Source organism: Chaetodon trifascialis, chromosome 2 (assembly GCF_039877785.1).
Source record: "Chaetodon trifascialis isolate fChaTrf1 chromosome 2, fChaTrf1.hap1, whole genome shotgun sequence".
In the NCBI taxonomy this organism is placed as follows: Eukaryota; Metazoa; Chordata; class Actinopteri; order Chaetodontiformes; family Chaetodontidae; genus Chaetodon; species Chaetodon trifascialis.
The window spans coordinates 8,932,443-8,952,487 of NC_092057.1; the positions used below are offsets into that span (position 1 = coordinate 8,932,443).

The 20,045-nt window shown below is 46.1% G+C and overlaps 1 protein-coding gene across 6 annotated transcripts in view; it reads right to left on the reverse strand.

Annotated features, from left to right (window-relative positions):
* The window catches only part of LOC139337856 (mitogen-activated protein kinase kinase kinase kinase 3-like), a 54,043-nt gene that overhangs the window by 26,575 nt on the left and 7,423 nt on the right, over window positions 1–20,045 (reverse strand). For 5 of the 6 annotated variants that reach the window (XM_070972690.1, XM_070972653.1, XM_070972680.1 and 2 more), the window contains exons 2-12: window positions 12,498–12,555; window positions 10,350–10,440; window positions 9,999–10,063; window positions 5,660–5,715; window positions 5,534–5,581; window positions 5,271–5,313; window positions 3,338–3,410; window positions 2,923–3,054; window positions 2,525–2,587; window positions 1,356–1,437; window positions 1,042–1,170 (exon numbers count right to left, since the gene is read on the reverse strand). In XM_070972690.1, the coding sequence (XP_070828791.1) occupies window positions 1,042–1,170; window positions 1,356–1,437; window positions 2,525–2,587; window positions 2,923–3,054; window positions 3,338–3,410; window positions 5,271–5,313; window positions 5,534–5,581; window positions 5,660–5,715; window positions 9,999–10,063; window positions 10,350–10,440; window positions 12,498–12,555 (840 nt within the window). The remainder of the gene's footprint in view (window positions 1–1,041; window positions 1,171–1,355; window positions 1,438–2,524; window positions 2,588–2,922; window positions 3,055–3,337; window positions 3,411–5,270; window positions 5,314–5,533; window positions 5,582–5,659; window positions 5,716–9,998; window positions 10,064–10,349; window positions 10,441–12,497; window positions 12,556–20,045) is intronic. The other variant, XM_070972671.1, reaches the window with a different exon arrangement.

Consider the following 20,045-nt stretch of genomic DNA (forward strand, 5'->3'; position numbering starts at 1 on the left):
GCAGCTCGATCAGACTTCAGAGTCACGGCAGCAGCTCAGTCCTGATCTTTATCACACCACGTCTGATTCCTCACATCCTCAGACTCGTCTCAGTTTGAAAACACCAACAATAAAGCAGAGTCTGATCTAACCACTGCACAGCTGTGTCCTGTTCTACAGTAAAATCCAAACAATTCAAGGAATGTTAGAACAAATAACATTTTAATTAGCCTTCATTTAATCAGCCAATGTGACAGAACGTGACAGCGGCTCAGTAGAAGCACACAGTGTGACTGTGGATCAAATCAGCATCAGTGTACATGTCAGGGTTGAGGAGTGTTTCCATCCCTCACTGAATATTTGAACACTGTTCACTTGGACTGACGACACCAACTTGACTCTGGTGATACAACGGTCATCTACTAATAAAGATGTACACCAACAAACGTGTGCAGTTTCTTCAGGATTAATCAGGGTGTTTCCACATCTGCTGCTCATATTTGGACCCTCCTGGTTTTCAGTGTCTCACAACAACAACAACAACAACAACAACAACAACAACAACAACATGATGGAAGGGACACGCTGAGACACTGGAGGACGGATTTAAAACATGTTGTGTGTTTTAGTTGAGTTTATAGGTTTCGTCACAGTTCTTCAAACATTTCTCTTCTGCCTGAAGAGAAAAATAACAGCTGGCTGAATAAAATGATGAGCATGAAGCTCGAACTGCTGAATGACAGCTGATGTAAAATCATCTGAGAACAGAATTCTTTACTTTCACACAGTTTATTACAAAACACTTACTGTTAAAAATAATATAGACTCATCTACTGATGGGACGGATCCTGACACCTTTTGTCCCCTCGGCCATAACAGAGCTGAACAGAACATCCAGACTGTGATGTGCCTGAGTTTGTGTACGTAAAGGTAGTAGGTGTATGGTGGGATTCGTGTGTTTGTGTCCTGTGAGGTTGCTTGGAAGGTGGAAACAATTTTCTTTCAGAGGGACAAATAAATCAAAATCTAGTCTAATCTCTGCCTGTTAGGCCACCCCGGTACCTCTGTATCAGTCTCTTCTTCCTCCAGGTGGTCCAGGTGGTCCTGGTAGGATGTCTGATCTGGGTTACTGACTTTATCCAGCAGCTCAATGGCCAGAGTCCGACTGAGAGGCTGAGACACAAACGGGTGCTGGAGGGACAAAAAGCTGTCAACTCGCTTAGATGGACAGATGGACAGGCAGACAGATGGACGGATGGACAGACAGACAGACAGACAGACAGACAGACAGACAGGCAGGCAGGCAGGCAGACAGACAGACAGGCAGGCAGGCAGGCAGGCAGGCAGGCAGGCAGGCAGACGGACAGGTTTATTACCTGCAGCAGCTTATCAGCCGCAGGCCGTTTCTTAGGGTTCTTTGTCAGAGCGATTTTTACGAACTGGTGGAAGTTTGAGGTCCTGCAGAGGCAAAAACACACACTGAGGAAACACTCTTCAGAGAGGCAGCAGCTAACAGTTATTTTCACTATCATTCATTTGACCATTATTTTCATGATTAATCGTTAAAGTGATGTATTCAACCAGCACTCGAAACCCAAAGACTCTTGATTTTCTATCAGATCTTATGTTTAAGAAAGCTGAACAGCACACGCTCGACATGTTGACTTGATGGCGTTTAGAAAAATGACAGCAGAGACCCAAAGTGCAGATGGACATCAGTGAGGGACGAGATGAGGATCTGAAGAATTCACTGCTCCAGTGTGGATTTACTGGTCATTAATGATTGGCTGTTCCAGCAGCAGTGAGCGGTGGGTCTCGTTTGGTGCTGACGTTTTGAAGCCGACTCTACCTTGATGTAAAGTTGCAGTCCGTCTAAAATCACCATCAGTCTGCCGCTCACGTCGCTGCTCTGCTATCTTTAGCTGCAGCTGACATTCAAAGAGAATATTCTCTTTATGAGCATTAACAGCACCTGATTGGTTGGTGTTAATAATTCAGCAACTGCTTGATTGGGTGCATAAATATTACATCACTGTTTCCATGATGTGACAGACGGACGGACAGACAGATAGAGAGACAGACGGACAGACAGATAGAGAGACAGACGGACAGAGAGAGGGGGACAGACAGACAGAGAGAGGGGGACAGACAGACAGATATAGAGACAGACAGACAGACAGACAGACAGACAGACAGACAGACAGACAGACAGACAGACAGATAGAGAGACAGACAGACACAGACGGAGGGACAGACAGACAGACAAACAGACGGAGGGACAGACAGACAGACAGACAGACAGACAGACAGACAGACAGACAGACAGACAGAGGGACAGATGGATAGAGAGACAGACATACAGACGGATAGAGAGACAGACAGATGGACAGATAGAGAAACAGACAGACAGACAGACAGACAGACAGACAGACAGACAGACAGACAGACAGACAGACAGACAGATAGAAAGACAGACAGACGGACAGACAGACAGACGGATAGAGAGACAGACAGACAGAGGGACAGACAGACAGATGATACTCACCACTTGACCTTGTCTTTCAGTTTGGGTGGCTGAAAGCTGCTTTTGGTCATCAGCAGCAGAGCTCTGAGACAGACAGATAAATAATCAGGATCATGTTTATGGGAGCTGTTGCGCCTTAAACGTCCTGATTTGATGATCAGACTCCATCTTAGACCTCGTTAGTGTCCCCCTGTCTCCACCAGCTGTGACCCAGCAGCTCTTTCAGCATAATACACACAGTCCACATATATGATATAGAAGTGTGTTCACAGGTGTTTCTGGGTGGGACGCTGTATGACTAATAACTCTTTACACTTCATGTCCCTTTGTCCCTTTTCACGTTTTCTTTGTGGACACAAACACTGACACACACACACACACACACACACACACACACACACACACACACACACACACACCTCATGGGGTGGAGGTCGAACATCGGAGGCTGCAGCTCTGCCAGCTCAATGGCGGTGACGCCAACCGCCCAGATATCACACAGCTGATTGTATCCGCCCTTCCTCTCCACCGCTGCCACCTCTGGAGCCATCCTGCAACAACACACACACCTGAGTGGAATCGGCCAATACTAGAGTCTGACATGCTGCACCAAACAATCACCACCAACCAATTGCTGACTGAATAATGGCGCGGAGTCGTGGGAATGAAAATAAGACATAGAAGAAACATGAAGCTGCAGCTTCATCATCTTCATCATCATCCTTCATCCTGTGACTCTTCACAACATGGAGGAAGAAGATAAAATGGCGGCTGATGAAGCTGCAGATTGCTGACCTCAGCGTCGCCATGGAGACAACAGGAACAAGGTCGTACCAGTATGGAGTCCCGATGAAGGATTTCCTCTTTGCAACGGTCATAGTGATCTGAGCTGACACACCAAAGTCCGCTGCCAACACACACACACACACACACACACACACACACACACACACACACACACACACACACACACACACACACACACACACACAAAGCCACGTGTCAAGGGTCAAATCATGAACGTGTGTTGTGTTTAAATTGACTTTGTCACATTGAAGATGTTTTCTCTTTGTCCAGTCAGTGCTCAGCTTCTTATTGGTGTAGATGTTAGATCTCTACGTCTTTCTCCATCACTTAAATTAATTATTTGAGGTAGCAGTCCCGATCTCTGGGACACAGCAACTCCAAGTAGGACTGTACCACCGCCATTTTGTTTTACTGCTGCCAAGTTGCGTGCACACATCGACTGACGTCACATTGTTTACCAGCAGTAAAACGGTCTTTAATCGGACATGAATGTAAATGTCGTAGTTGTTGGTCTTTCTCCGAGCTCCAGGCTGACGGTGGAGATGCAAAGGTGTCACACTGAGACAAAAGGTTGACTTTAACCTGCAGCTTTGAGGTTCAATGAGCAGAAACAGGTGAGTTTCTTGTAGAAAGGTGGACTTGAGTGGAGCAGCTGGAAACGTGTGGACAGTTTGTCCTTTCAGTCTCTCTTTGACCCAGATTATTATTCACAGATGATGTTAGATTTCAAAATAAAGGCTCCCTGCATTCATACCTTTGGTGAATAAAGGTATGTGAGAAGAAGGTCAGAGTCCAGCACGGCCCTGAGGGACCATTGACTGGGACGTGTTGTGCAGTCCACACGGGGAGGATATTGACAGTTTAACAACTTGCATTATGGACTACATCACCTTCTGTGTGGAGGTACGGTGGGGGGGGCATTCTATTTTTCTTTATGTATTTTCCTCTAAATTTGTGTTTGGGTGCGTGTACAAAAAATAACATGGAGACTTTGTTGATGAAGTTAAAGGAAACATGATCCATGTTTCTGCTCTTACTTTAAATCTGTCACCATACATTTAAAACAACGCTAATGTTGTTATCCGTCCGCAGAAAAAATGTCATCAAGACATTTTTTCTGGTGTTTTCCAGTAAATTTCTTCCATTTTTTACCCCGATGAACAACAACTTTTTGTTATGATCCTACAGGCCTGTTCTAGTCTTGGGATGTCCTTTTTTCCTTTTTCCCAGTATTACTGCTGCCTGTCTGTTCTCCTCTGTCTGTCAAGCTGGGTATTCACCTACAGCCAGCCAGCTCCGCCTCCTCAGGTGCACACCTGACGTGCATGATCCTGATTAAGGCACAGTATAAAAGGGGAGCGCTCTCCCCTACCTGTGCCGGATTGTCCTGAATCCCTGATGCTGTCTTTGTCCCTATATTTGTCTTCTGCCTCTAACCCGCTTCGTTGGAGCTCCCTTACTTTTCTCTGCACTCCTTCTGAGTTGTCTTTTGTTATTCCACAGTGACGTGATGTCATGTGCAAACAACTTATTATTATGTCGATGACTCTGTGTGTGTGTGTGTGTGTGTGTGTGTGTGTGTGTGTCTGTGTGTGCGAGAGAGAGAGAGAGAGAGTGTGGACATAGTGTGGGTACATAAATCTGTTTAGACAGTCACATTGTGGGGACTGGCGTTACTTGTGGGGACATAATGCAGGTTCCTATAACGTAAATCATTAGATTTTAGGGTGAAGAGTTGAGTTAAGGTTCGGCTAAGTCTCCAGGAAATTAATGTAAATCTAAAACACAACTGTGTGTGTGTGTGTGTGTGTGTTGGAGGAAATATGCAGCAGGACATCACAATCTGGTTTCATTCATCATCTTATCAGTCATAAGCCCTGCCCCTCTAACTGTGGGAGGGCCTCTCAGTGGGCGGAGTTTGTTGATGACATCACAAACCTGAGAGGCGAGTGAGACTCACCTAATTTGACGTATCCATTATCAGTCAGCAGGATGTTCGCCCCCTGCAGACACAACATAGACTGTTACCTGCTGCTGCTGAGGCCCCGCCCACTCAAGGTCAACAAAACAAACACACTTCTAAGAGTCATGTCACAGACCATTAAAGAGGCTTTCACCTGTGCAGGTGTGTGTTCTTTAATTTCAACATTTACAACAGGCAGTTGACTGCATAGCATCAATAATCATTAATCAATAGTCATTAATCGCCCTCTGTTGGCTCACCTTAACATCTCTGTGCATCTTTCCTCTGCTGTGCAGATAGAAGAGTCCCTGCAGCACACAGGACAGACTGTATTAAAATTTGACTGGATGTTACCTGGAGAATCTCAGCATCTGATTGGATGTTACCTGCAGTGTTTCCCGCAGAACATAAGCGATCTGGGCCTCAGTCAGTGGACCAGTTACTGAAAGACCAAACATCAGAATCAGTTTTGTTTGGTCAGATGTAAAATCACACTAGCTCCCTTTCACCTCATGAAAGGACGTGCTGGGACACACGTCCCTTCAGGACAGTAAAGACAGTGTCTGTGTCATTATATTTACTGTTCTCCATGTCTGGGTTTAAATTTCAATCCTCACAGAACCACTGAACCTCATGTCCGAAAACAACAGACATTAAAAATTCTGCCGCCTACAAAGAAAAGTCATAACAAACCATAGCAGAAAGACTTTTGGCTCCAAGATGTGTCGTAGCTTGAAGCTAATGCTGAGCCTAATGAAATGTGGTGCAAGACATGTCATTCACACCCCCATCTAACTGACAGAACTGATTTCAACCATCCAGTATTTAATGAACACAAAAAGAGGCACACATATGTGGCACAGGCTAATGCTAATAAACAAGCTAGTCAAGCTGAAAAGTCCAGTCGCCCACTTGCTAAATGGTGAAACAAGTTAAATGCAGAACAAGCTATGACTATCAGGACATGTCCTTTCACTCCCATATAAAACAAATTTCAAGGACTGTTTTTTTTTTTTTCACCTATGTAACATTGCAAAAATCAGGCACATCCTGTCTCAAAACGATGCAGAAAAACTAGTCCATGCATTCGTAACTTCTAGGTTGGATTATTACAATTCTTTACTATCAGGCTGCCCAAATTCGTGGTGAATATTCTCCAGTTGCTCCAGAACGCTGCAGCACGTGTTCTGACAAAAACAAGGAAGAGAGATCATATTTCCATGGTTCCTAAAGTCTCCAAAAGCAGAATGGGAGCCAGAGCATTCAGCTATCACACTCCTCTCCTGTGGAATCATCTTCCAGTCTTTGTCCATGAGGCAGACACTGTCTTTACATTTAAGAGTAGGCTTAAAACTTTCCTCTTTGATAAATCTTATAGTTAGGGCTGGCTCAGGCTTGCCCTGGACCAGCCCCTAGTTATGCTGCCATAGGATTAGACTGTTGGGGACCTCCAAAGAAACACCAAGCTCCTCTGTACTTCTCTCCTTCTCCATCTGCACGCTTTCATGTCCTACCATGGTGTGTTATTAAATTAGCTTCTTCCCCGGAGTCTTTGTGCTTTGTGCTACCAACTGTTGAAGATCACCAGTATATTTAAGGAAGAGCATGGGGTGTGTTTCATTTCTGATAGACACCTGAGTGATGGAGCTTCAGTGAGGCAGCTTTAACTAACTCCTTGATTGGTGATTGCTGTTGAGGTTGTGTCCCAGGAGAATGTGATGATGATGGGGACAAGGGGGACTGGATCCCAGACTGGAAAGGAGGCATCCTCTGAATGCCTTGGGTGATGTGAAGCAGAGGGTCTGGTGAGGTTTTCTGCCTTTGCAAGGTGGTTAAACTGTCACTTCTGCTGCCTTTGAGCAGAGCAACAAGAGAGAGGAGATTCTTACATCTCAACAGAATATAAACCAGAGTCCAGATCTGGTCTGTCACAGACTCATCCCTCAGCCCTGATCATCATTCACCTGTCAAAGACAACCACAGAGACATTTGACCCAAAACCAGCTGTTGACCTGTGGATGGAAGACGCTAATCTGAGACCCAACCAGGGACTGAGAGGAGCATCTTCATCATCTACAATGCAGGAAGCTGAAGAGGAAGATGGTGGGGAGGACTATGTGGAGGACAGTGAGGAAGATTGGGTTTATTAAGACCGTGCATGGGCTGAAGACCAAACACCATCACCTGCTACTGACTATAAAGCCATGTGCACCCCTGTACGTAAATCTTGATGTACAGAGGATAAGATGTTAGATGTTTTCATTGTTATGGACCAACAGATTTCATCCAGTTATTATCCTGCTCTTCATTTCCTCTCTGTATCACAGACATCAGCGAGGCCATTACCTGCAGGGAAGAGGTGGGGCTACAACGCTCTGCTACACCTCCATCTGACTGTAACAGGACAAACCATGAACACAAACATAAAGGCCTGCTTCAGATGTGCCTGTGAGAACTGTGAGACATTCAGATTCAAACTGTTGTTTAAAGCAGTTGAAATCGTTATCTGTCTACAGGGAGTCTGGCTGTGGTCGCTCTCACCCTCCTCTCTCTCTGTGGGGGGGTGAAGGATTATATGAGAACAGTAGGAGGGTGCTGTGGTGGTGGGTGATGCCTCTGGTAGCCCTCGGCGCTGACAGTGAGGTTTAATGAGGGCGAGCAGCCGAGCGGCCGCCGTTTCACCGCTCATTAATGCTCACTGACGACACCCCCGGCTCTCACCACCACTGCCTTATTGAGCACAGACCTTAACGAGTGGGGAGATGAAGGCAGCGTGGGTGTCGTCATGGTGACAGGGACAGCTGAGGGCGGGTGGAGAGTTAAAGGTTTAAATATGGCCGCCTCAGACTGAACACTCTCATTACTGAACAGAGTTCAAATGTTTGAGGCCTTTAAAGTTCAACTGAGAAGGAAAACAGTTTGAAAACTGATGATCCTGAAAGTCTCCCAGGCGGCTTTTGTGTCCAGTCCACCATGTTGGTCCCTGACATGGGACTGGAGAAAAATCTGATCAGAAACCAGCAGAGGAAACATTGTGTGTGAGCGGCTGTTAACTCGTTCAGATAATGTTGCATCCATGGTTCCGACGTAAGGCCACATTCAGGGAAACACCCGAGGTCAGAGCCGTGTGTTTGTTCACTCAGCTTCATTTCAGCTCCAAGGTTAGACAGAAACGATTCACTTTACGTATTGATGCTTCTGTCTTTTCCACCTTCGTTAGATGGGATGAAGGACAACAGAGAAGACGAGCTGTTACTGGTTCTCCAATAGAACAGCTGCTCTGACTCACAGTGGTGGATCTCTTCATTGCTCGTACCATGGAGTCATCACATGTAAACCACTGTCAGCTGTGATATCTGTCACCATGATCACACATCATAAGGATGATCAATAATTAACAGAGCTCACATTGAAACCGACGTCACAAAGTGCTTCACAGTTCAGGATCAGGCCGATCATGACAGCTCCAGTGTAAATAAAGAGGAAATTCATCACTCGTGAATAATGAATTAAAATGAAGTCATAAAAGGGCCTTTGATTGTTTGTAGATCAGTGAAATCAGAAAACCAGTGGAGGAATGTAAAGTCAGGTCTTTCATCTTTAGCCTCCTCTTCATCATCTCAGCTGCAGAGATCTCATCAAAACTGGTCTGAGGTCTGTGTGAGGTGACACATTTCATAAACACCAGTTTCTCTGTGAAACGCTGTTCTCAGGTGACCTCAGACCAAAACTTAATTGACCATCAAAGTCTTCATTAATCATCATCATCATCATCGTCATGAATGAATGAATATCAGTTTAATGAAATAAATATTCACTGTGACTTTCTTTGACTGGATGTTCATGTGTTCATTGATGCAGTTTGGATGAATGAAAGTAGAAAATAAAGGAGGGAGACAGCTGCTCTGAATCAGCAGGTCAAATCTGCTCGTTCACACTTTATTCAACTGACTTTACTTTGTGAGACAATGATGAATGATCACTTCACTGGACAGATGTTCAGAAGAAAGTGTCTGAGGTCACACGTCATGCCAAGATGTTTACAGAAGAATGATGCAGGTGTTAGACACGAGACCAACATGGAAAATTCCCAGAACATTTCCATCACGAGATGCAGCTTCTGACTGACATACTGGGACTAGAAATGAAACCATCCACAGGAGGACGAAGGTCTTCCAGCGGAGGAACTCGAGTGGGACTGACTGTTTGCCTGGACCGTGTTGTAGTGATACCATCAGGTCACATGGTTCGTATCACTCAAATGTTCATGAGCACACAGACGCTGCTTCACATTCCTGCTGATGGTCGCTGTTCTACTGACCAACAGTTGGTGGCAGTAATGTGCAAAACAACATCAGAAGACGACTGTGGACACCAAGCAACAAAACTTACTGGCACTGCCAATGTGCCCCTGAGCAAAGCACTGGACCCCGAGAAACTCAAGGAGTCCCCACGACTCTGACAGCAGTAGTTAACGCAGACCAGCAAACGATTCTGATCAGTTGTTCAGCAGACTTTCACCCAAAGAGACGTACACGTGAATGTGCGCAGCATCGAGGCTGTTTTTGGGGTTCACGGATACTTCGGCATTGTCGGCTGACAGTGATCGAACCACCAACCTCCTGATCGGTGGACAAGCGCTCTACCTCCTGAGCCACAGCCGCACGGATAACACAGTTCTTAATAGTGTGTGTGTGTGTTAGTGTGTGTTAGTGTGTGTCTCACTGTGGTAGATGTCCTGCAGGGATCCTCCTCCACAGAACTCCATACAGATCCACAGCTTCTCTCTGCTGCACGCACGCACACACACACACACATGCACACACACACACACGCATGTGCGTACACACATGCACACACACACGCACACACAGAGGTGTGAGTGTCATTGATCTAAATGATCCTTTAACAGCAACATGTCGCACAGTGTGAGACGGTCAGATGAAACCTCAGTGTGTCTCGTCAGTGGGCGTATTCTGATTGGTTGGTCTGTACCAGTCTCTGTGTGGAGATCAGACCAGCTGTCTCCACCACCACCACCCACTGCTCTGATGATGTTGTCATGGTAACAGTTACCGGAGGTAGCTGCCGTAGTACGCCACGATGTTGGAATGTTTACAGTCCTTCATCATCAGGATCTCCTGCTGCAGCACCGCAAAGTCCTCACCTAACACACACACGCACGCACGCACGCACGCACGCACGCACGCACGCACGCACGCACGCACGCACGCACGCACGCACACACACACACACACACACACACACACAGGTGATTGGAGCAAAGGTCACCAGCTGGCTGAAATATAAAAATTATGTCACATCACATAAACATAAATGTGGGTATTTGACAGACAGACAGACTGACAGACAGACAGACAGACAGATGTCACCTCTATGGTAACATCAACTTCAGCTGGACATGTTCAAAGACATGAAAGCTGTGCGTGTGATGAGTGAATGTGAACATGCAGCACCTGTTTAGCAGGTAAACTCCCAGCATCATCACCTGCTCAGTATGCAGACAGTCAAGCTGTTTCTGTTATTTTGTCCATGTCGTTCATGGTGTCAGAGCCAAGAATAAACGCTCGGCGAGAGACGAGAGAGAACAAAGAGTCTCTGTTGCTGCCGGAGGCTTCAGGCCTCATTAGAGCCTCTGCTGTCCTCCAGCTGATCAGAATAATAAAACATGGAGGTTTATGTAACATCTCATTAAAACAAAGCTCTGCTGTGAGATCATGATGGAGGAGAGGTCTCACTCTGCCGCTGAAACGAACACCATCGACATTTCTGGAGAAACACACAATTTCTCCGACGGGACACCATGAAAACCACAGTGACTGAGACTGTTTTCAAATCGATCCATCAGAAGAGAAGAACCTTCACCGAGCTCGTCCAAACTGTCCACAGGGAAGACACTGCAAGACAGGAAGCCGACCCGTGACTGTCAGCTCGTCAATCATTCCCAAATACGGTCAATTTTGGCAGCAACATTAAGAAGCCAACTTCCTGTCTGACTGTCTGCGAGTTCAGTGTTTGAGTGGAGCTGGACGCCGTCCATCTGTCGTCACTGACATGTCTTCATCATTCACATTTTCTTCTGCACAAACCTGAGATTCTGAACTCTGCAGTGATTTCAGTTTGATCACAGTGACTCATTTATTCCTGCACTGATCGACGAGGACTGATTCTATTTTTATCATCCTGCAGGACCGAGATGGCTGCTGAATCAGTACCAATCAATACTGTCAGGGAGCAGCTTCTCCTCCAGTCCACCTTAAGACGAACAACTCCCATCAGTGACCAGCCTCACCTCACGCAACCACCTTAAAACAAATTAAGTCCTGTCAGTGACCAGTCTCAGCTCCAGTCCACCTTAATATAAACAACTCCTGTCAGTGACCAGCATCACCTCCAGTCCACCTTAAGACAAACAACTGCCTTCAGTGACCAGCCTCATCTCCAGTCCACCTTAAGACGCTGCTGGAAACCCCAGATTCCTGCTCATTCAGTCCTGAACCCTCCTGCTCTCCAGAGGATGAACTTTCAGGTGTGACTGACTCCACAGTGTTTCTGCAGCGCCACCTTCAGGACAGACTTCACCTGCTCAGACTGTGAGAGCAGACAACCGACCAGGATGTAGTTTGTGTTTGTGCAGCCTGGGGGTGGGGGTCCTCATAAAGACAGTAATTCAGCAGGATGTTCTAACCTGCAGAACGCCTCATCAGTATTCACTGTACACACAGGTGGATGTATCTCTCACTCACTCACACTCACACTCACACACACACACACACACACACACACACACACACACACACACACACACACACACACACACACACACACACACACACACACACACACACACACACACACACACACACGTGTGGCTGGACCACCTGCTGACTGCTGCAGTCTGCACTGATTAATGAAGAGAGGATGAAGATGATGAAGATCACTACCATCAAACTGATGTTCGGCTGCACCTGTGAAACAGGTGAAAAGCTTCAGTCATCTGCTAACATTGACCTCCAATCAGGACTTCCCCAACCAGGAAGTCCATGCAACAGACCTAAGGACACACAGTCACACTGCACTGCATCCAGTTTGACTGCAGTGAACCTGCCATGATGTCAGCTGAGCTTCAGTGAATCATCCTGCTGGATGCTGCCAGTGAAATAATGATGATGATGATGAAGATGTGGCTGGTTTGATTCCTACCAGGCTCCAATTTGACGACCTTGATGGCAGTCAGTTCTCCACTGCTGACGCTCCTCGCCTAACAGACACACAGACAGACAGAGAGACAGACAGACACACAGAGACACACAGACAGAGAGAGACAGACACACAGACAGAGAGACAGACAGGCAGAGAGACAGAGAGACAGACCGGTTACTAACCTTCAGTGTTTAGCAGCTGCTATAAGCTCATGCACACAGTTTATTTAAACTTGATCTCTCTCTCTCTCTCTCTCTCTCTCTCTCACACACACACACACACACACACACACACACACACACACACCCTCAGAGCAGAGTGTGTGTGTTGGTTCAACACAGTTCAATCACTGATCAATAGGGTGATTATCAATATGGACTCTGATCAGTTTGTGACATACAAACAGCTGATCATATGTTTGTGTTTATGATCATAAAACTGGTTTCAGTCGATTCACATTCAGCTCAACTGGATTCAATGACTAATGGGTTTAACACACACACACACACACACACACACACACACACACACACACACTCTCGCACAAAAACGCATACACACACACACACACACACACACACACACACACACACACACCCTCAGAGCAGAGTGTGTGTGTTGGTTCAACACAGTTCAATCACTGATCAATAGGGTGATTATCAATATGGACTCTGATCAGTTTGTGACATACAAACAGCTGATCATATGTTTGTGTTTATGATCATAAAACTGGTTTCAGTCGATTCACATTCAGCTCAACTGGATTCAATGACTAATGGGTTTAACACACACACGCACACACACACACACACACACACACACACACTCTCACACAAAAACGCATACACACACACACACACACACACACACACACACACACACACACACACACACACACACACACATCAGCAGAAGAAGAATCAAGCTTTCCAGAAAAGAGGCTGTGATGACTCGACAGAGGGGGCAGAGCTGATGGGGGGGGGGGGGGGGGCGGGGGGGCACAATGTCTTCTCCATTTCATCCCCTACCACTGGCTCATCATCATCACCTGTCCAGTGTCGTGTCAATAAAGCCCATTGACCTGAAACTGCCTTTAACTGTGAAATAACAGGAAGTGCTGTGACTAGCAGTGTGGTCTCACGTTTATCTTGACATCTGATCGCTTCGTTCCATACTTCAATGATCAAAAGACGTGTTCATGATACCTGAAAACGCAGGACGTCTTAAAACTGGTTTTCAGACGTCAAACAGACGTCACAAAGTGTCTCCTCTTCAATCCATTTTACTCCGATGTCTTTGGTCTCTGCAGTGGGACAGGAGGTGACTGTGAACTTGTCCGTAGTGATCTGAGGACGTGATGGAGGACCGGCTGCCGCTGATCGATCCTCCTCCTCCTCCTTCTCTTCCTCCTCCTTTCGTCCTGACCTCCATCATCCTGCCACTTCAGCACTTCAACACAGCAATTATATTCACACCTCAGAGTGAACACACTGCTGTACTCTGACTGAGCGTTAATTAAAACACAGCTCATGATAATCACCCCCCCACCCCCACCCCACCTGCTTTGGCCCCTCTGACCCCCCCCGACCCTGTAGAAGGTGAAGTAGCAGCGTCCGTCCTGTCGGTCGATACGAGCTGATGGAGCTGCAGGACGACGATCAATAGCTTCTTATGGGGGGTGGTTCAGTCTGATGCTAACAATGCTAATGACACACAGAGCGGGGTAAGGCAGAGGATCGTGGGAAACAGTCCACACAGGTATTGATCAGTGAAGATGTGTGTGTGTGTGTGTGTTGAATCACTGATGAGAAGTTTTCTGTCAGACAGCAGCTGCCTACAAGCCTCTGAGCAGGGCAGCAGGCAGCAATCTGATGTAAACAATTTGATGACACGGACGACACGCTGATGACACTGATGACACGTTGACACGCTGATGACACACTAATGAAACTGATGATCTCCTAACACACTGACAACACTCCAGCGACACAATGACGATACTCCGACAACACTCTGACACTGATGATACACTAATGACACCGGCGACACACTGATGACACTGACACTCTGATGACACACTAATGAAACTCTGATGATCTCCTAACACACTGACAACACGACACAATGACAATACCTTGACAACACTCTGACACTGATGACACGCTGATGACACTGACGACACGCTGATGGCACTGACACGTTGATGACACTCCGACACTCCAATACACAGATGACACTCTAATGACACTCTGATGACAGTGAAGACACATTGATGACACTACTACATCCTTCAACACTTCAGCTCCGCAGGAACATATACGAGGATCCTGTTTGTGGACTTCAGCTAAGTGTTCAACACTGTCATCCCAGAATCCTCCACTCCACTCCAACCTTCCATTTGAGGATGTATGCAGTGACTCTCTGTACAGTTAGGTCCGGAAATATTTGGACAGTGACACAATTTTCATAATTTTGGACCTGTACGCTTCCACAATGTATTTGAAATTAAATAATTGAGATGAAATCGAAATTGCAAACATTTTCATACATATTCACCTCATTTCAAGGGACCTAAGGTAATTGCACAATTGAGTCAAAAGCTGTTTTAATGAGCAGGTGTGGTCTATACCCTTGTTATTTCATCATCAATTGAGGGACCTTCAGGGGACCTAAAGTAATTGGACAAATGAATATAATCATAAATAAAATGTTCTTTCTTAATACTTTGTCAAGAATACTTTAGAGGCAATGACTGCCTGAAGTCTGGAACCCACGGACATCACCAGACACTGGGTATCCTCCTTTGTGATGCTTGACTGCAGCTGTCTTCATTTGTTTGTTTGCAGGTCTTTCTGCCTTAAGTTTTGTCCTAATCAAGTGGAATGTATGCTCGATCAGACTGAGCTCAGGTGATTAACTCGGCCATTGTAGAATATTCCACTTCTTTGCTTTTGTAAAACTCCTGGATTGTCCATCTGTACTGTGAAGCGCTGTCCAATTAACTTTGCTGAATTTTGCTGAATGTGAGCAGACAGAATGTTTCTATAGACTTCAGAATTCATGTGGCTGCTTCCGTCTTCTGTCATACCATCAATAAACACTAGTGACCCAGAGCCATTGGAAGCCACGCATGCCCATGCCATTACACTACCTCCAGCATTGGTTTACAGATGATGTGGTGTGCTTTGGATCATGAGCCTTTTCCATACTTTTCTCTTCCCAACATTCTGGTACAAGTTGATCTGTTTCATCTGTCCAAGGAATGCCGTTCCAGAACTGGGCTGGCTTTTTTAGATGTGTTCTAGCAAACTCAAATCTGGCCTTTGTATTCTTGAGGCTTCTGAATGGTTTGGACCATGTGGTGAACCCTCTGTATTTGCTCTCATGAGGTCTTCTGTTTATGGTAGACTTGGATAATGATACACCAACTTCCTGGAGAGTCTTCTTGGTGGCACAGTAGAACAGTGGCAACACTGTCGCCTCACAGCTAGAAGGTCCTGGGTTCGATTCCCACTGTGGACGCCGGGGCCGTGTTCTCCACCATGACTTCGGTGCCTGCTGCTGGAGGAAAAAGGGACCTTTTTGTGTGGAGTTTGTATGTTCTCCCTGTGTTCACCTGGGGTATCCTCCTTAAAAAAAAAACACTAAAGACATGCAAGAAGATCACCACCTGACCAATGGTAACAAAGGAGCCCACCGTTCACTTGCATTGAGAGCACCAACCGCATGTTGTTGATTCGTAGCAACAGCTTCCAAATGAAAATGCCACACCTGAAATCAACTCGAGACCTTTTACCTGCTCAATTGATGATGAAATAACAAGGGAATAGCCCACACCTGCTCATTAAAAACAGCTTCTGACTCAATTGTACAATTACCTTAGGTCCCTTGAAATTAGGGGAATATGTATGAAAATGTTTGCAATTCCTAAACCCTTCCCTCAATTTTGATGTAAATACCCTCAAATTAAAGCTGAAAGTCTGCACTTCAATTTCATCTTGATTATTTAATTTCAAATCCGTTGTGGTAGTGTACAGGTAGAAAATTATGAAAATTGTGTCACTGTCCAAATATTTCCAGACTAACTGTATATTTTTGACTGTCTGCCACTCTCATCTGCTCACCTGCTCAGCCTGCATTCTTCACCTCCCTGCCACATCCAACAGTGCAATTACCTGAGCACACACCTGGGACTCATTGCCAATCAGCCAAAGACTTATGCCACTCTCCCACTAGCACATATTGCCAGATTGTTTATAGCCTTGATGCAAGACTCTCCAGCAATCATTCTCGGACGGACTTCCCAGTATCGACCCAGACAGAGTTTTGTGATTGACCACCTCTTTTGCCTTGCCTCTTTTTGTCTACCCCGAACGTGATCATCGGGGAATCAGTTTGCTGATTTGCAAACAAACTGCCCCTGAAGTCAGACTCTCTGGCTTTCTGGTTCGGCCAGCGCTGCTTTTGGATCCTGGTAATACAGTGCGGTCATTGTAAGTCACTGTCTGCATAAACATGACCAAGTCTAAAGTGCAGAGGTGGGCCCCTCTGGCCACATACATAGCTGTAGCATGACAGTGATGAGGTAGGACAGGCCGAGGTGGAGGTGTGACACCTTGTATGCTCCTTTGTGGGTTGTGTAAACCAGGTACAGAGGGTTATTTTCCCTTGCTGGAAAATCAACATGGGGTTGAGTTTTTGTGCGCTTTTTGTTGTTGGGACCGAGGGAATGTAAAGAGCACCCAAGAAAAGTGCTGTAAATTCCCTTGATAGATAGAAAGGCTGGCACTTTCAGTCTGGTCTCAAAACAGCAGAATGCAGATAATGAGCTTGCTTATTAACACCAGGTGTGACCTCAGAGATCTCAGTTCTGTACTAACCTGTACAGCTGCAAACATCTGGACTTCTGGACCTCTGAACTGGACACATAGATGAGACTGGCATCTAGTCTAGCCCAATTTGTTCTGGAAGCCTTGACTGTGGACTTTGTTTTCTAGAGTGACTTCTCTTTCACCTGCCTAGCTTAGCTCGCGCTAGGTTTGTTTTTCGCTTGGATGCTACTGCTATTGGTAACTGAAATAGCTAAACTTCATCATGACTGTTTGTGGACACTGCCTGCCAGCATGCTCACAGATAAAAGACAACATCAGGCAGCTGAAGCATCAGCCTACTCCTGCAGCACCAACAGAGGCATTGCGCTCTCCAGTGAGGCACCTGCTGGGCCACCATCCATCTTCTGCCCAGGTTTCTGCTCTCAAGCTGGTTATTGATGCCCCAGCTTCCCCAGACCTTGCCTTGAACCTTCCGCCCTCTGCTTCCAGTGCCACCAGGAGTCTGCTTGGCTCCTACATCCAGACCGCCCTGCTGCCACTCTTCTGGACCATCTGCCCACTCCTCCTCCGGGGATTCTATACTCTTCCAGTTTGGCTGCTGCTGCTGCTCCATCTTGTTGTCTGCCTTCTGTTGTTACCTCGGCGTGACGCCTTCCTGCGGTGCTTGTTGTCAGTGGCTCTGGCCAAACTGTCTGCTATCCAAGTTGAAGGACATTACACCCACCGCTCTGCATCTGATTAAAATCACAACTCTGCCTCTTTGGTTGTTGTCCATGTTGGCATATAATTGAAAAAATACAGTCAAAGATCCTTAGAGTGGACTTTCTGTGCCTTGTGGACACTGGAAAGCGAGTAATTGTTTCTGGTCCAGTCCCTGTCCCTCGTTTTGGTGACGTGAAGTTCAGTCATCTATGCCAACTCCACATCTGGCTAAAGGGGTACTGCAGGAACAGAGATGTCCCCTTTGTTGACGACTTTGCTACCTTTTGAACCAGGACTCTTTTTAAACCCTAAACATCCCTCCCATAGAGGTTCACACCTTTTATCAACCAACATTGAACTGACTTTGCACTCCAATAATGTTTTCACCTCCTGACCTGCAGTGAGTCCAGACTATCTCTCATGCAGTATTCCTGTTAGGATTATGCCTAGATCAAATAACCACTCCCTTTCACATGCTGTGTTCTTAGCTGCTCGGTCAGGTAATCTGACTACAGTCTGATGTAGTAAATCCAGTCCAGCCAAGACCTATTATTATTCCAGTCTGTGCTTTTAAACTCTCAATCCGTGTCTAACAAATCTTTCATCCTCAATAATCTAAATATATCCCATCACCTGGACTTCCTCTTGGTTGGTTGGTTTAACCCATGACTTTGAATGATGTGTGAGCTGCCTACTTCTCTGGTTTCATTAATAGTAATAAACACAACCCAAGTTTCCTGTTTAGCACATTAACCAGCTTGTAAATCCTTCTCCTGCCGTTTCCGCCTCATCTCATCTGTTGACTGCGAGCAGTTCTGATCGTTTGTTGTAGGCAGATCGATGGTCTGAGGTCCAGGTTCCACTGTCTGCTTTACCATCCGTGTTTGAGTGTTTGCTTCTGTCTCCCTGCAGATCCTCAGAAACACTGCAGCTCATGTGTGTCCCTCTTCTAGTCCATGTGATAGAATTCCTACAAAATTCTTAAAATCCATCTTTGCTGTCTGAGGTCCCAGCCTGCTTTCTCACATCTGGGTGTGTCCCTGACTGTTTTAAATCACCAGTGGTCAGAGACTTCTTGTAAACCCCCTCTAGACTCAGACCAGATAGAGAACTACAGACCAGTCTCCAAGCTACCCTCCTTATCCAGAATCCTGACTAAGTCCTAAAGTTGATTGATGGCCACAAAATCTCTGACTTAAGTCAGAAGCACTGAGGCAGCTTCACTAAGACTAACCGATGATATTCTTATACGTGCAGACGAAGGTGAAGGTCAATCCTCCATCCTCATCCTACCAGATCTGACTGCTGCCTTTGACGCAATCCATTGAGATAGATTGATGATTTAATAGGCTGCATAACTGTGTTCACCCCTGTTTCAGCTGTAAAATGGTTTCAGTGTGTCCTCCTCAGCTCCTGCTGTGTGGTGTCCCTCATGGGTCGGTCCTTGGACCAGTCCTGTTTACGTTGGACCTGCTTCCACTGGATCATTTCTTAAGATGCTTTCAGGAGAAATCATATCACTGTTTCACTGATGATACACAAATCTATTTCTCTGCTAAACACAATAACCTGAATCAAACGTCCTCCTCCATGTGGTGTGTGTGTGAGTGTGTGTGTTTGTGCATGCAAATTGTGTGTGTGTGTGCGCGCGTGTGTGCTTGCAGACTGAGTGTGTGTGTGTGCAGGTTGTGTCTGTATGTTCACATGCTGTGTGTGTATGTGCTGGCGTCAGCAGGTCGTCTCTCAGCCTGAGGAGATGAATCTCAGCAGGTCTGCAGTTTCCTGTCTGTGCTCTGATTAACATGGACGACCTGCTGCTGTACAACAACAAATTGTGATTCCATCGTTTTGTTCCTCTCCACATTTCAACTTGTTCTTAAAAACCTGAGCGGAACAAGCAAACATAAAAAGACTGAGTGAATGATGATGCCCATGAAACATGTGACCTACCCATCACTTCCAGTGAAGAGATGAAGGCATCAGATCTGTTTGGAGCAACAAAGAGGCTGTGACC